Below are 17,444 nucleotides of genomic sequence, written 5' to 3'. Positions count from 1 at the left end.
CCTTTTCCACTGAAAACAGAACGCCCTTCCAGACCTTGTCCTAACTCCTAACTAACCACAAGGCCTACCTAGGTATGGGTATGTGATCGGCTATATTTTCTGGGAACACTGTTAGTTTAGTCAGCATTTTTGACAGAATAATCGTCGCTTGCAGGGGATTATTGGCTCATTGCACCGGAGAGGTCCTTGCTAATTTTCTGATTAAAAAACAAACACTTTGCACAAGTTCGGCTTTTTTGTGCGTGCACCACTTTTGCAACACATTTCTGACCAGCTTGGACACGTGTTATCGAACTCTCCGAAGTCAAGCCATATACAGAGCCACAATACTGGATGTGAGAACGTGACCTTGATTTTGAACGTTACCAAAACTGAATTGATTAAATCTTATTTCTTTGAGCTCTAACTTGCTCCTTGCAATAGAGTTTGCAAAATTTTGAAGATTGACTCATTTTCAGATATCACTGAAGGAGTGGTGAGGGAAAGAACTAGAACCGCTTTTCCACTGAGAACGGAACTTGCCGTGTTTACAACAGTGAACCACACATGAAAACAGAAGGAGGTTTTCACCATAGTCTTGCGTAGATTTTACGAGCAATGTCCATGAAAATTCCACCACCACAATACTTGATGATCCTTTGATCTCACCAAGACTCATTCTTTTACTTAACAAGGCTTATTGACACGGAGCTTGAATTTCGACTTACTGGGAGGCAAAAAGTGAGTTTTACAAGGAGAGGGACTTCCATCATCAAAGCAAACGTTTGCAAAGATGCTAAAAAAATTTTCGAGTTGCGTGGAAAACTCAATATAGAAGGCTTCAGCGAAAAACACTCTTTGGCATCTTTTGATATGAGTTAAGAGTGGTTCAGTTTCTTTGAATGTTAATACTGACACACATGCTACGATGCATGACTATATTTCACCCTGAATGCCAAAAAACGGTCGTTTTTGGCGTTGCTCTTCACAGTTTCCTTTCTGAGCTGCCACATTCATGGTCTGTCCTTAGACAGCTCCTTTCCTTAGGGTCCTTTGTAAGGTTTACATCATGATCCAACAAGGTTTCAGGAGATGCCTACATAGCAACATGCAAAGGACAAGTTCAATGAATCTCAATTAAAATACGGCTGTGTAATTCTAGAGAAAGACCCTTAGAAGGGATTAAAATCATTTGCCTCGCAAAAAAAATAATGAATTTGGAGAAAAAAATTCAAAGATTTTAACAGACTATATGGTAGGTGCAAGTACAAGCCACCTTAAAATTTTCCAAACTGCAGCCTGATTGTTGAAGTTTTGTGTTTGTCGGGTAGAAATGGATGACTTAGGTTAAATGGCGAAGCGTGATTGGTGGGGTATGTCTTATCGTTGCTTTGTCGTGCTTCGTAGCGTGGAATGGACAACATACTGTCTGATACTCAAGAGGTGCCTTTAGTTTGTCATCCATTCCAACCGACAAAGCACAACAAAGCAGCGATAAAACATAGCCAACCAATCACGCTTCCCCATTTAACCTAAGTCATCCATTTCCACCCGACAAACACAAAATTTCAACAATCAGACTGCAGGTAAAACTTTTGTTTTGTAATTTAAATTTTTCTAAGTGCGGCTAATCATTTGAGGCCCTTGCAAGGGCCTATTCCAAAACTTATTTTGTTGAATTATACTTGAGATTCATAGAAATTGCCATTTTATCATGATTCCTTAAGGATCTCCTTGAAAACTGTATGGGGCTTTCTGCAGAAAGCCCCATACAGTTCTAATCCGAGAAAAAAAACACAGCTATTCTACCGTTACAACTGTAGTAATGTCACACGGGATTCCACGGTAATAGAACCGTGGATTTTGATTCTTGTAACGATTAGCAAGGTGATATGACCGTGTTCACCGTAATATTACTGTGGGCACAGACATACTATTATTAGCATGGTTATGCTACTATGCTCATCAATAATATTACCAAAATCCATGGTTCCACTACCGTGGAATCCCGTGTGACATTTCTACTATGGTAACCGTCAAATAACCGTGTTTTTTTTCTCCGTGTAGGGGAAAGGAGCTATTTGAGGAACGACTATGATTGCGGCCCTCATATGCCTATCCGTGATAACTTTGGTTTTGATCGATATTTTTGGGCATTCTAATGTTAAGTAATTGTAATTCTATTGTTTCAGCTGAAATTTTGAAATCTCAATGTTGGTTTCAGTTGCATGAAGATCCTTTTCAGCGTGTAACATGACATGTAGAATGAGTGGCACATAGAAGAAAACGGGAAGCACATGTAAAGCAGAGCTCGAAATAGGTAGTCATCCATAATACAAACATTCATAAGCAAACTAAAAAGAAAGCGCAGAACAGAGAGCTAAGGAAAATTCACTGAGGCATCTAATGCATAACATTTAGTGGGATATGAGTGCAGGGGTGGAGAAATGTACAGGTTTCAAGCAAGACTGATCCTTCAGCCGCTAATTTTCTAGGGTTTGCATATTGTCTTTACATTCACAAACATACATTCAATAATTTACAGTGGGGAAATAATTTACAATGATCCTCTCAGCTCGAAATGATCACAAGAACAAACTTCCAAGAGAACCTGCACTCGGCTGAGGTAAATTTTTCTTTACAAGTTTCCGCCCAATAAATACATTTGAATAGGCCCTTTCAACTTCTTACTACATGTTTCGAACTTTGCTTTCCATCAAACTTTGCACCATTCTGTTCAAAAGACTTTTGATAAACTGAAAAACAAATTCAAAATAAAATTGGAAATAAATGAACAAAATGGGGGAAAAAACTAACATGAAACAAAAAACAAATTAACAAAATTAGGAATGGTTTTCTCTTCATTTCTTGTTGCGCCGGTGGGACAAGGGTGATTTTGGTCATTTTGAGGAAGAAATAAACTTAACACAATGTTTCCGTCAGAGGGAGGAGGGTTAATTAAAGAGTAAGGTTGAGGTATAGAGTCTGGAAAAATGAGCGTTTTCTGATAGCAACTACGTTCTTAAAGAGTGAGTGAATTTAAAGTTTTCAAGGCAAGCAATTAGATGGATTTCTGCTGTTATCATGTTTTTTCTTAAAAATTTGACTTGGCTATACCATCCACTTCTCGTTGAAAATTGTTGCACCTGAAAATTATCGAATGTGCTGAATGAAATGAGTAGAGAAAATGGCAAGGCATAGGAGCATATGAACGAATATTCTATGCAGAGAAGCATATAAAATTCATTCAAAATTTCTCTTTGAGGAGCTGGTTATTCTGACGGCTACTCTTACTTAACTGTAGATGGCAGCAGGTATCAATATTTTAAAGATCAGATCATAGCAACATTCAATTCAGTTCAAAAGTTGCTCACTGCTCAATTTTGTGAAGAAATTGTGAGACGATAAAGAATAAAAAATGAAAGAAAAATAACCGGAGCACAGTGCCAAACTGAAACAAAATAGCATTTCCTACAGGAAAAAGTTAGCAATAAACTACCAAAAGAATTTTGAGAGCAGAAAGAGGTGCAGCTTCGTGGTCCGTCGGTAGATTGAGTCGAAAGAAAGAAGAAAGGTGTTCAGCGAGTTGAGAATATTTATTGGGCAAAAAAGAACAATGGAGCAAGAGCATACACGAGTACAGTGTTGGTTAAGGAAAACCAAAGCAGATTGAGAGAACGTTGGAGAACCACAGCACAGGTTAGTTAGCTTAGGTACAAGCAATGATTTGTTAGTGAAAGCAATTATGACTACTAGCGATAAAAAATGAAAGGCTGGTTAGATGTCTGGAAAATTGAAAATACCTGGGGCTTTTTTGTTCACAGAATTATGATAACTATATTTTTTCATGGTGTAAATATCAGCGTGATTGAATTCCTTGAATGACAGCATCTGATTTTTGACTTTTTGTAACTGACTGATACTGCTAAAAGTAACATAGATTTTGATGTTCATCAAACAGACTGATTTTAGAAATCAAGAAAAGAAACGATTTAATTTAGATCATGTCTACTAGCCCCTTGTTCTTGGTCGAGACACAAGAGTAAATACGATCTCTTGTTTAATATGATTATTCTCTTAAAATTATATCCCTGGTAGTCCTATTTTCTATTTCTGAGAAAAAAATTAATACATGAGAGAATAACTGATGTACACTGAAAACAGTTTATCATTACTAGTGATCACGGACATGTGATTTACATTTTTAATTCGACCATTTGGTTTTCTTTACGCGCCAAAACCATGCAACCCTCAGACGTCCTGCTTTAGGATTTTTAGGTTCATATGTGACCAGCAGAATGACAACTCGATACTATGGTACATAATCCTCGAATTCAACCGACCTCTGAATACAGAATAGATATCTGCTTTACTCTCAGAGGACCAATTTTAAAATTTTACTTTTGCGATATCATATCCAGTAACTTAAAGCCAAAAACGTAAAGTTGTCGTTGATCATAATAAGAGAAATAGTAATAGAATAGGTAAAAATAAATGTATAAATAACAGCGGTAAACATTAGATTGTCGTGTTCAGAGGTGGTTTTGTTTCTGAATTTATCTAGCAACATTCCAACTCTTTTCCTCCTACTTGGTTTCCTGTTATCCAACTATCAAGCAATCCAGCTTCAAGACTCAGTGGTTGCAAAATCATACTTCATGATTTTCCATGTTAATGAGAAAATCAGAACAGATTAAAAAATGACAGGAAACCTTTGATATCAGACACGGTCAGAATCTAACCTCCATAAATTTTGATGCAATATTTTGAAATAATAATTCTACGATGTAACAATCACTTCAAAAACAGAACAATTGATTACTAATTACTCCTGCAATATTTCACTGTCTTCTGTATCCTCTCTGTCTCTTTCACTTTCTCCTTCACTACCTGTTTTACCTTAACAAAACACCTCAGCGAATGCAAAAATAGATACACAGATTTTGAATTACGGATTTTATGCACTTCGGCTAGAAACAGAGTTGGAATCATTTTACTTGAAACAAACTATGATTTTTAAAGTTGGGGAAAGTGTATTTAATTGAGTCTCAAATATTTTAAGTTTAAAATTGAGGCATTTAAAGACGGGTTCTTGCATGATTGTAAAACATTTTTAGACTACAATATAAATTCTTTGCAAACAGAATTCTTTTAATCTAAAATACTGACTCTGGATGCAACAAGTAAAAATTGGGAAAAAAAGAGAAAAAAAATGATGTTAATGGAGAATTCCTTCATTTCAAAACTACAATGTAAACCTCAATAAATGTTGATTCGTACTTAATAACACTACTGTACAGAAGTCTCCTCCTTTCTGAAACAAAAAATTACTGAAGGGACCTAAAAATTTAGAATATGCTTTACATTCCATGGAACTCCCGTTGGAAACCTTACTGGTATAAAATAAGGACAAAATAAAAGTTGATGCTACTTAAAATTAGCGATACACTCATATGAGTCAATTTTGTACGATGTACAATGCATGATAAACGATGTACAAAACAATGATTTAAAAAAAGAGCTATTATTACAAGTGATATAATGGAACACCTGCTCTCAAAATCCCCGGGGAACTGGAAATAGGTGTTTTCCAGCAAAATAAAGAAAAACCACAGAAAACTTCTCAAACTAGGGTGAAGTAGGCTTGAATAAAATACGAATGACACAGGCACGACTTAATATACGAAATTCTGGATGTATAACAATAGGTAATGATGGGCTCAAGATAGAGTAAAATGGACGACGGCGTCTTCATCATGGAAAGCACACTTTATAATAAGGAAGAAGTAGCGGCCATGACAACAAAGAGGTTCTATGATTTTGCAAAGATTTTTGCAATGGCAACTTATTTTACATTTTCCTGAGAAGTTTTTTCATTCTAAAGTTCTTAAACCAAAAACTGTTAGTCCCTTAAATATCTCATAGCTGACGGCAATTTGTTTAAAAATTCGTTAAATATTCGTTCGGAAACAGGATTGATGGCATGAAAGAATGATTGCATATTTGACTGAGACATAAATATTTGTGAGCAGGACTCAGTATGTGCTTTAAAGGCAATCAATTGCTTTTAAAGCACATTTTTTTTTGCTAAGGGTTAGTGGCACTAAATTATTTTTTGAAAGTACGGAGTGAACTAAGCTTTAAGGACTTTTTCAGAATTTTTTTTTTGACTCTGAATAAAATTGTAAGGAAACTCCGTTTTGAAAAAGTCAAAAATGCAACTCGTTTGAAGCAATATTTTTAGCAAGCACTGATGTTGTAGCCAGGCAGGGGAAAGGACATTTGTTGATTGGATTGAACTCATCTTCAGGCATCGTCTTGCTTCATCAATTTGACTATCGGCTCCGATTTTGATACTCCCCTTGGAAATTAATTTTTGAACTTCTTCATGAATTTTGCGGGTTTTTCACGATATTTTACCTTGAAAAAACCATACTACATCCCAGCAAAAGCAAGAGCCATTCCCATTTAAGTCCCATTTAAAATTGTTGATTTTGTACTGTCGTTTCGGGTTGATTGAGTTGATTTCATCCCTACAGAAATTCCTTGCTACTGTCCCATTTTCAAATCTATTACCTATGGAAGGTTGCCTGTGTTGAGATTTCCATTAAAAATCTGATTTCAATGTAGATTTGTGATTTGTTTTTTTTTTTTGTAAGTGGATACTGAAAATTTTAATTGAAAAAGAGGGAGGAGAAAGAGAAACCCCCACCCAATGAATTCTTGATTCATGATTTGTTCATCCAAAAAAAGATACGACTGACACAGAGACTTTTTAACAGTTGTGAAGAACTTAGTAACATAGTAAAATGTTAATTGTAAAAATATATCTGATAAATATAAACTCACACTCAATGAGTCAGTTCCCAAGGCCACAAATTTACCACACACATAGTTTGCTGTTGATTTTGTGTAAACATTACTAAAGAGGAAAACGATTTACTATATTGAAAAAGGGGGGGGGGATTTCACAATCAGTCTAAATTAAAATACATGGGGATAAAAAACGAATGGATAAGAAGAAGGGACACTGACTCATTGAAAGACACCAAAGACATCAAGGCTACTTCAGGGAGACGATCTACACCTTATCTCTTAAGGGAAAAATATAAATAGATTTATGCAACTTATGAGCTAAGTAATTTTTAAGTACACCTATGATCCTTTAATCCAGCCTATGATATACGTAGTTAGAGCCTAACATAGTAAGTGTATTCTAACACTAGAAACTTACGACTAATGACTAGTTTTTGACTCAAGACAAAGTTTTGATAAACTTTGAAAGAACGTATTTACATAAATTTGTAAAAATAAGAGGAACTAAAAATTTTAAAAAAAATAATTAAATAAATAAATAAATACATTGAGTATGTAAATCTGCCGAAGAATAAATAGTGAGTATTTAGGGTAGGTAACCTAATCCGACGCAAAAAATATTTTTCACCAGGAGGGCATGTTCCTGGCTTTCCCTACTAACGTACACTGTTTTCTATTTTACACTGGATGAAATTAGCTTCCTTGTTTACCGCTAGAATTTCACGATTCTCAAATGAGACGATGTATAGGAAATTGAAATAAAAAATCCTGATGTCTTGCTGTATATTCCAAAATCAGATACCCACAAACCTCTCTCAATACAGCATCTTAATGTGGAAGTTATTTTTAAATCGGTCAGTCAACAACTAAGAAAAAACTTAAATCATCAGAACTTAGAGATCGATTCAGGGTGAACAAAGATTGATTTAAAGTTATAGAGTCTAAAGAAAACAGCAGTGGAAAACAGAACTGAGACAACATTTAAAAACTTAACAACATCTTTATACAGTGAAATTAGTTCCTTACGCTAATTCAATAAAATCTTCTTGACTGTGTACCTAAAATTTTTGAGTGCACTTGACACCTTTTTTATGCGGACATTTTCAATTTGAGGCAATAAGAGTGAAAGAACTTAAGAATACAAAATCAAAACTCAAATTCAACACCACTCTTTTTTTTTTCAAATACAATTTTGGATGCTGAAATAGGATTAGATAACCCCTCTGGACCTCTTCTATCATTTTCCAGAAGAAGCTCTTTCTGAAATTTAACCTTGAAAATAGAAGAAAATCTTCAATCCAATCAGTAATAAGAAAACAATAAAAATTTATTTACATTGTTTACTTTTCATATGGTTTTTGAGAGAACAGGCTTCAATTGTTCACAGACTGTTTGTTAAATAATGCATTCATCGTGGAAGGTTATAGCTTAAGTTATTGGCAAAACAGATCATGCAAAGAAGGAAAAAGTAAAAGAAAAGGAAACAATTTGTTTTTTAAAAAAAAATAAAAAAAAAAAAAAGAGGCTTGAAATAAAAATGAAAAGTGAAGGTAGCAGAAAAACTACTCATGCATGCAATGCAGGCAGAGTCTAAAGACAGATAACGACAGCAGATCAAAGAGACCAGCCCAAGATAGGGCTACCTTAAATACCTAGAAACCTTGAAAATAATGGTAGACATGCTAAATTTTTAAATGAGATGGCAATTGACAGATAAAAAGTTCCTCAAACATCTCGTCTGGTTTCTCATGGTGAATTCAAGTAAAAGTTATCAAAATATGCCTCTTAAAGAGGCCATCTATTCTTGTGTGGAAAATTTTGGGATTTTTCTGAGGAAAAATGTTTGAAACATTGACAAACACTGGCTTAAAAGCCAAGACTTAAATTAACATGTAAATTTAAGTTCCCGTAGAAACCTAAAAGTCTATTGGTTCCAGTTTACAAAGAGGCCTTTCAGCAAAATTGGATCCATTGAGTTTCCTATACAGCAGAATTGAAATTACATCAAAAAGCCTTGAATCTCAAAATCGAAAATTATTGAATTTGTTCACATTGTATTCAGTTCATAAGAAGAAAACCTGATGGGTCTTGTTAAAACAAGAGCTCTAAAAACTTAAAACATTGAAGAAACATGCGTTTTTGACACTGTCACAGAACAGCGCAATTGCGTGCATAGTGTGGCAACAGAGATCAATAAACAGATTTGTTCCGGCAAAACGAAACTGACTTTAGAAAACGTCAAATAAAAAATAGACACATTGAAAAAGATTTGAAAAGAACACAACAGTATAATGGAAGAAGACTTGAACACATTTTCCTCTAATACAAGACAACATAATCGATTCCAAACCCTAGATATTCACACAAAGCCCACTTAAATGTACTTTAAGTGGCATTTCCTTAGAGTAACACTGTTGAAAAAGAGCATAAAAAAGATGTTGTTCAGCAAGGTAAAATAGATTTAGTGCCGCTTAATGTAATGCCGCTCAATCTACCGAATTCTACCTGATTTGACTTTTTTTACCCTAAAATGATCTATTGTTTGGAATAAATGAAAATTCTCACAGCGACCTAATAAAACTAAATGCAAAGAAACGTCCAATCTGTGTGGTTTGGCCAAAGAGTGATTGGAAGATGAAGATAAACTAATAGATGGATATATTTTTTAAATGGTGCTAAGCGAAATGCAAAATTTGCCTTTCTTTGAACACATTGGAAACAAATTTTCACACTAATTCCATTGCGGATGCCATTAATGCAATTGAAGATGGAAAAATATTTTAAGTAATGCTACTGGTAACTTCACCCAATGAAGGTCATGAGAAATCTGCTTAGTTTGAGGAGACTTGTCCAAAACAAAGGCATGAATTTTCACTGAAGTTTAATAACCCCCACGAAAACATTAATTGTGTAAAATATCTCATTTTATTTCTATTAAATTATTTACTTACTTAAAGTATGCCTTGGTTTCGCAGATGGATCTTTTAAAACTGATGCTATACTCACAAATGAAATTAACAGAAACAATTTGATGCTAAAACCAGAGCACACTGGTTAAAATTATCCCAGGTAGAGAGGCTAAATAAGTTTTTTGGAATTAACAGGGAATATTTTCAGTTCTTTGCGGATATAAGAATTAGTTGCTTCTGATGACAATGGCAATACTACAATACATTACTTAGTGAAAAAATGATGAGAAAAACTTGTATGAAAACCACTATTGTGGGATGGTTATGAATGCACCAGAATTAATCAATTTTCAGTTGCTACACATTATAGGCAAAATTCACTTTTCATATGAAGAAGGAAACAAGAAAGGGTATGGAAAGCTGTTTGAAGACTTAGATCCTTCGTTCAAGAGATGAAAACAAAAGACAAGTTCTCAACATTGTACAGGGACATTTTTACCAAATGAGTGAAAAACGCTTTTTCTTTGGAATGTGATTAACAGTGATCTTTTTTAAAGACGACTGGGTGGCATTTTTCCGGGGTTTAAATAGATTTACCTGAAGTCCAACTTTGATTTTCTTCGTCAGCGCACCCTCTGGGAAAACAGCCTGCACTTGCGATACAACACTGGATGAAACCATGCCCCCTTCAGGACCAATGGCATGCACTTCTTGACGAATGCGGGACACAACAGCGAAATAGTGGGGGAATTCAGTTGTAACGATTCGCGTAAGGCGTGTGGTATCATCATGTTGGGTTTGTTCTGAAACATTGCATGACAGGGTGAGAGGATAGAGAGAAAAACATAATATTAACATTCATTTCTCTTACAAAGTTATTCCGTTTAATTCTATGATGGTCAGATACTATACTACTAACAGTCTTTACTTGATGTTTGATACTAAGAGGATTGAATTCATATTCTGCTTGTTCTTACATGGCCACCAATATTACGTAGATAGTTTGATAGTTTTAAAACATTAGAAACCTACATAAAAAGGTTTGAGAAATTTTTTCTTTCATTGAAGTACTTTGGGCAGCAGAAAACCCTCATAACCTCCTTTCTCTGCAGGTGTGGCTAAAATTTCTTCAGAATTTTTACTGATGTGCTATTCTTTTTTTATACTTATTTTGTTTGGAAAATGTGACAAATTTATTTGGTTTTTACCTCTAAGGGTACAGATGAATTTCTTAAGAATGCTTGGAGGTGTTTAAACTCACAAATTTTTGGGTAACACTGTTTCTGAGCAATGACACACTGATTTATCAAATATTCAATTTGTTGAAGATAAACGGAGTGACAGAGTGATTTGCTGCAGTTGTTTCCGTTACATATAATTTTTGTGCCATTTTCCAACTCTTCTTTTTTTATATTTGGCTATTAAACTGCGAAACATTATCATTTATTTGAACATTATCTAAGAATCTAAAGGGCGCAGTATGCATAAAAGATCGAATATCAAGTATAAAATGTTTTTGAAATTTGGTGAACAAGGAAAATAAGTGGTGTCGTGAAAGAATATAAAGATGAGGGACATTCAGAAAATGTTGAATAAACGTTTCTATTGAGGATCGCAAGAATAACACTCAGAAATGCACCATGGATGTGTTGTACTATCAGTGCAATAAATTGATGCAGAATAAAACGATAAGTTTTTTTTTAAAATTTTTACTTTATAGGACTGACTGAAAAGAAACAAAAACAAACACAACTGGAACTAATTTTTTAATAAACTGGAAAAATGTGAGGGAATTGAGACGTTACGAGAAAGAAGGCGCAAAAGCAGAAGTTAAAGATGTTTTGCTTCTACACTTCCCACTCACTAAATTATAACTTTGTATTTTGTTTGTGGTAACCCTCATTATATAATCATTAGTAGGACTTTCTGCACAGCCCAAAGGGACACCCCTTTTTGGTCGGCTAACCGTACAGTCTCCAAAATTTCTTTGTTTTTCAATTTTTTGCCTTCCCCTGACTTTTAAATTTCTGAAATTCCTAACTTCCCCAGACCTTCGAGCAAAACTTTCACTTTGATTTTCCCTTTTAATTACACTAACTTTTACTGAGTTTAAGATGAAGTTTCCTCTTCTTGAGATACAAAAGGCACTCGGCAGTTGTTTGCGCTATTCTGAATGGCACCAGCTGAAGCTACTGAGCCGACTCTCTGCTTGCAAAATTCCCTGACTTATTCTGTGAATTTCCCGACTTTCCAGGTACTCAAAACTGACCAAAATCTTGTTAAGGGCAGCTAGGAAATGTTCAATACTTTTTATCATGGTGGATCTCATACATTAAATTTGAATTTTTTTAGTGGAATAGGTTTTTGAAAGCTACTTGGTTGTTTAAAAATCTTATGGTCAATGCCCCTCAGCACAACCAGAGCAAGATTGAAGAAAAAGTCAAGGCAGTTGGTCATTGCATACCCCATCAAATTAAATTTACTTTATTTTCATGCCCTTGCAGCATTGCCTTCCTCATTTGAGGAACGTAGGCTTCAGTTTCATTCAGCTTACCTTCTTTTTCAAAACTGTGACTTAGAACTTCCTGAATTATGTCATCACAGTTATCAATTGTATGCTCACGCCACGTTTCACCATTATCAGAACGGAGAATGACTATTTCACGTTCAGATCCCCTCAACGAACCAAAATGAGGCACTTCAAGCATTACTGGTCTGAAAATAAAAAAAAAATTATTGCTAAGACATAGTGAGATAATCCTCATTGTTCAGGTAAAATTTGAGCATAGAAAGCCACCTGTGGTGAAGTGTAGAATTTTTTCGACCACTTGACCAACAAGTAGCCACCAGTCTTGTTCAAAAATTGGAAGACCCCCATAAAGGATTTTAAAAATGGGAGACCCTTCCAAAAGAATTTTGAAAAAAGGTCCAAAAGTTGGGAAAACTTACGCGGCTTAGGGTAAATATCACGATTTTCCTGCGAAATTGCAGCAATTTGTGAAAGGAGAGGGTAAAAAAAAAGATTATAAAATAAAGAATGTCATTCCAGAAAAAATGTTAAGGGAAAAAGGTGTTTTTGAAAAGAAAAAGCCAATTTGGACGATGGGAAGACTAAGAATTTTCTGCATGATGGAAAGTCACCTTGTACTATAAAGGATTCCAATACTTTCTAGGAAATGTAAACCTTTATGTGAATTTTACGCAAATTGAAATTCTTCATTAGTTTTCTGTAATAATTACATACCTAACATCTAAATCTTTTGACTTCTAGTGAATATAGAACAGACTTTCTGAGGTTAAATGTTTGCAAGTCAAGAAAATTACATCACAGCTGTTTTGAGATTACATCATTAAATTACATCTGCAGCTCATCGAGCTGAGAAATCGAATCAAAAATTTTTGGAAAAACCTAATTGAAATTTGTACTCGCAACATACCTGGTGGGCTGTCTAAGAGAGTAAAAAAAAAAATTTGGTCATTGGGTATGATGCCAAGAAAGAGCTAGAAAGAGAGTGTTTGAAAGATTCCACGTTACATTACGGAAAAAGAGTACATTCATTTTTCATTGAGTTTGCTGACTTGAAACCAATCTTTTTTTTTTTTTTTTTTTTTAACTGTTCTTGGCAGCTGCAAAAAATGTATATGAGATTCGCAAGCAACTTTTTTGCGTTCTGCTGCAATTATTTTGGCTTTCCATTGATCAGATGGTTTTTTAAATGAGCAAATAAAAGATATAAAGACGAAACTTTTGTTTACAATTTTCCTTATCTGATGGTTGAAATCTAAAATCACAAGGTAAAAAGAAAAAAAAATCCAGTGACTTACCCTAGGAATTTTGCACCAATTGGTCCTAGTTCCAAGATGCGGCTGGCGAGGGCTTCTCCCTCCATTAATGGCGGAGGATGGGATAGCTTGTCTCGGCGAAGATAGCGGCACGTCACTCTCGTTGGCATGGATGCACATCGCGGTGGGACGATGACTCGCACACCACTATGGCGACATCCACGCATTGCACCCCCTCTTGCGTCAACAAGGAAACTTACAAGGAAACTGAAAACAAAAGAACATTTGTTAAATCTTGCCAATTACTATCATTTTTTATTAGGTTTGATTTTGCTTATGATACTCTACTGGCTTCTTTTCCCCTAATCGAAAAAAGGAAGATTATTATCATAAAACTTCAAAAGTCTTTTTCATCTTTTCTGCTTGGTCGGATTCCTTCTTTCGTTTTCTGATTGAGGACCTCTTTGACCTCTGGTAAACAGACATATGAAGGTTGCAGTGCTCCTGAAATTGTGTACTATGTATCAAATTGTAACATTTAGATCATCGTGTAATTTTAGAAAGGAAATTGTTTACAAATTAAAAGGGCAAAATAACCGAAAAATTTCAAGACTCTAAATGCACCAGCACCACTACAGTGCTTCAGCAACAACTTTGCAAGGATGATTCAACTTTTGACGACTATAGTAACCAAAATAAAAACTATTGAAAGCTATTTTTATTTCAAAATAAGTCTCGAGACACTTTTTTTTAATTATGACAGAACAATAAAGAAATTTGTGAAAATATTCCTCACTATGACGGCACGAGTTCAAAAAATTTCATTTAAATCCTCAAATGAAGTTATTTCACACTTTACGTTTTTTATTAAGAAAATGAAAAAAAAAAAAAAAAAATGGAAAGGCTAGAAATCATGTCAGGATTTAAAAGGATATAACTTACTTCCTCCAATGTAGCTTCCTATGCAAGCGTAAGGTAAAAACACAGAAACAATTATAATATATCAGAACAATGACACAATGACTAAAATGTTAGTAAAATCATCTTTCGACCTCATAAAAAACTTCTGTATTTTAAAAGAGCTACAGCTTACTCTGTTTTTCAGTACTTTCAGAGCAAGCAACACAGCGTTCACAGGTAGAAGGCAAAAGTTCCACATTTCCAAGAGCGAGTGTGGAAAGGCCTAAAAAGTCACTTTTCAGCCCTGCTTTTCTCGAGATTGGCACAAAAAGAGTTTCATTTCAAAACCTCACCATGCTGAAGAGGTCATAGGGAACATCATTTCAAATTGTATTGAATTCGGCTTGCGCCAAATTCTATGGTATTCCATGCTAATCTTTTCAATTCACTAGTGGCAAAATTTGCACACACAAGAATTTTGATCATGAATCATTCGTCATTTAAAAAACTGAGAATCAGATTTGGCGACAAAGTTGGAACTAGTTTTCATTTTTTATATACAATAAGTTTAAAATGGATAAATAGAATTTTCTTCGTGACATTGTAATTTTAAACTTCAACAAAATAACGAACTAGGTAAAATAAAGTTGCATACCCGATGTTTGGCTGGTGTTTGATGTCGATATTGTCGATTGGCGCAGACATTTGGTTGTATGAGTGTTGTGGACTGATTGAATCGTCCATAGCTGTAGGAGGCGCTGCCAAAAAATAGCAACACACATGAGATTCAAGTTTCAAAAAACGTTCTTTATATCCTTTGAAAAAATAGTATCTGACGAAAAAAGTGAACAATATTAGACCAATCACTTAATCATGCTAACAAATGATTTAACTTCGTCCACAGTTTAGGAAGAATAAGGTACGCATACCCACTTTTCATCTGAGAATCAGCAAAACTCTCAATTTTAATCTTATCGTATGGTGTCCAGGGTGTTCCAGAGTTATCACAGCCAGACTGCAAGAGCCATCAATTTTTTCACTATTTTCTTTTTATTTCGAATTTCAATTGTAAATGCACTTAAGTAATTTTTTTAATTATAATCAAATCTTAATCAAACCTAAAAATCCTTAATTATACAGCTCTCATTAAAATGAAACGTCAAGCCCTGTACTGACACATACATTAACTAGAATCTCAAAACCTGCTCTTTGGAATACTGGTGAAAGTTCCCAGTCAAAAAGTAAAATTTTAATTTTTTCACTTGATTCGTTAAAAATTGCTCTTCTTAAAAATAAGCCCATTGGCTTTTCTTGCAGACCAACAAATTTAATTAATGATAAAATTTGATAATACAGACCCATCATGAGGTTGGAGTCGAACCGCTCATCCCGCGTGACGTCGATAGGCAGCGAATCGTCTCCAAGACTCTTCATCTCATCAACGGTCAGGTATCGGTAAGGCTGTTCATTGAGGATTGTATCTTCACCTGTGCAGCAAAAAAGGAAGAAATTAGTTGAACAGTTTGATGAGCCATGCAAAATTGGAAGCTTCATAATGAGGAGATATGCTTGTTTTTGGCATATTACATCAAAAGCTGAGAAATTAAATTAATAATATAAAAAAAAATCTCTGTGTCTTGGTGGACTTATTTCCTTTAGAAGAAACAATATTGTGTTCTCCAATAATATCACTCTTGTCTATTTATTTATTTCTAATGATTCTGATCTATATTATGCATTGCTTCTCTAAACTAAGCATGAAAAAAAGGGTGGGGCTGAGCACAAAATATATCTTGGTAATACTTCTGTAGTTATGACATGGAAAAATCTGTACAAACACAAGTTCGAGGTTATTCGATTACTTTCACTAAAAAAAAGTAGATTTCTTTTGTGAGAATATGTCGGATGGTAAGGATAATTTCTTTACTTTTCATTAACTGCTAAAACTGACTAACACAAGTCAAGCGAGTGATGAGAGAAAGAGAATGATTTCCTTTCATTTATTCATTCAATTTTCACAATTTTGTATTAAATTCCTTCTGGCAATTCTTCCTGCTAATAATAAAAAATAGATAAAAAATAGATCAGTTTACTTTTTCAAAATGATAAATATATAATTGGATATGAAGAGACATATGGTTGTTATTTTCAAGTAATTAAAGTTTTTGATGAGGGTAAAAATATGTGGTACTCTCAAAATGTCCCAATTTTAGACATTTAGCTGTTGTCTTTTTTATAGGTCTATTTGCTGTTGTCAAAATTCACATCAGCATTCCTCCGGTGTCAAAAGTGCAGCCTAAGAGGAGGGACAGAGGTCTCCAGCATTGAAAAAATATTGTAGAAATATACAACAGTGCACTCGGATGATGGAAAGTCTGAATGTAGAGACAAATGCCTCCCCTAACAATTGACGGAGGAGACTTTTCTTTAATCATGAGAGCACAAAACCTAGAATCAACGGGCAATACAAATGTATTGCAGCAGCACTTTCCCCACTGTTTGGAGTGATTTTGATTTCTTTGAATAATTTTATGGCTGATGAAAGACTCTGGGTTCGATTGACTTAATTTTCTTACAGGAAAAAAAAAAAAAGTTATCCAAGGAAGACATTGATAGATGTGAGAAATGACTTATGTTTAGCGATGAAAGAGGGTCAGAAAAAGGAGAAGAGCCTGAATGATAAAAACTCAAACATTCCATTACATTAAATTTGAACTAAAGACGAATAGATCAGATAAATTTTCAAAAATTTAATGCTTTTAATTGAAGTTGTCATTAAAAAACTGAATTAACACTCTGATAGAACATTCGGCTTTGCAGTTACAAACGTTAGATTTCCAATCTCACTCAAAAGACATTGAAAAAATGAAGTAGTTTTAAACAAAAATGGGTTTCATGTCCAAAACTTCAAGAGGAAATTGAAAATTAGGGAAAACTGGTTTACGTAAAACATTTAACAACCAAGGTTTCCTATTTGAAACCAAGTAATATTCTCCTGCAGCAGCACAACTGATAAAGATTGGGCCTCTTTTGACTGCCATCCCCCCTCCTCATAGC

General features: G+C 34.5%; 1 protein-coding gene across 3 annotated transcripts in view; it reads right to left on the bottom strand.

Moving 5' to 3' along the window:
* Positions 1-3,556: 3,556 nt before the first annotated feature.
* The window catches only part of LOC109035694 (uncharacterized), a 99,113-nt gene continuing 85,225 nt past the window's right edge, over positions 3,557-17,444 (bottom strand). For 2 of the 3 annotated variants that reach the window (XM_019049402.2, XM_019049403.2), the window contains 6 exons: positions 15,746-15,874; positions 15,043-15,145; positions 14,430-14,447; positions 13,530-13,754; positions 12,259-12,419; positions 3,557-10,507 (listed from right to left, as the gene is read on the bottom strand). In XM_019049402.2, the coding sequence (XP_018904947.2) occupies positions 10,200-10,507; positions 12,259-12,419; positions 13,530-13,754; positions 14,430-14,447; positions 15,043-15,145; positions 15,746-15,874 (944 nt within the window). In that variant the 3' untranslated portion in view covers positions 3,557-10,199. Of the gene's footprint in view, positions 10,508-12,258; positions 12,420-13,529; positions 13,755-14,429; positions 14,448-15,042; positions 15,146-15,745; positions 15,875-17,444 lie in introns of those variants that run through there. The other variant, XR_011899631.1, reaches the window with a different exon arrangement.

The sequence above is a fragment of the Bemisia tabaci genome, chromosome 3 (genome assembly GCF_918797505.1).
Source record: "Bemisia tabaci chromosome 3, PGI_BMITA_v3".
NCBI classification, from domain to species: Eukaryota; Metazoa; Arthropoda; class Insecta; order Hemiptera; family Aleyrodidae; genus Bemisia; species Bemisia tabaci.
This window is presented reverse-complemented; position numbering and strand designations above follow the sequence as displayed.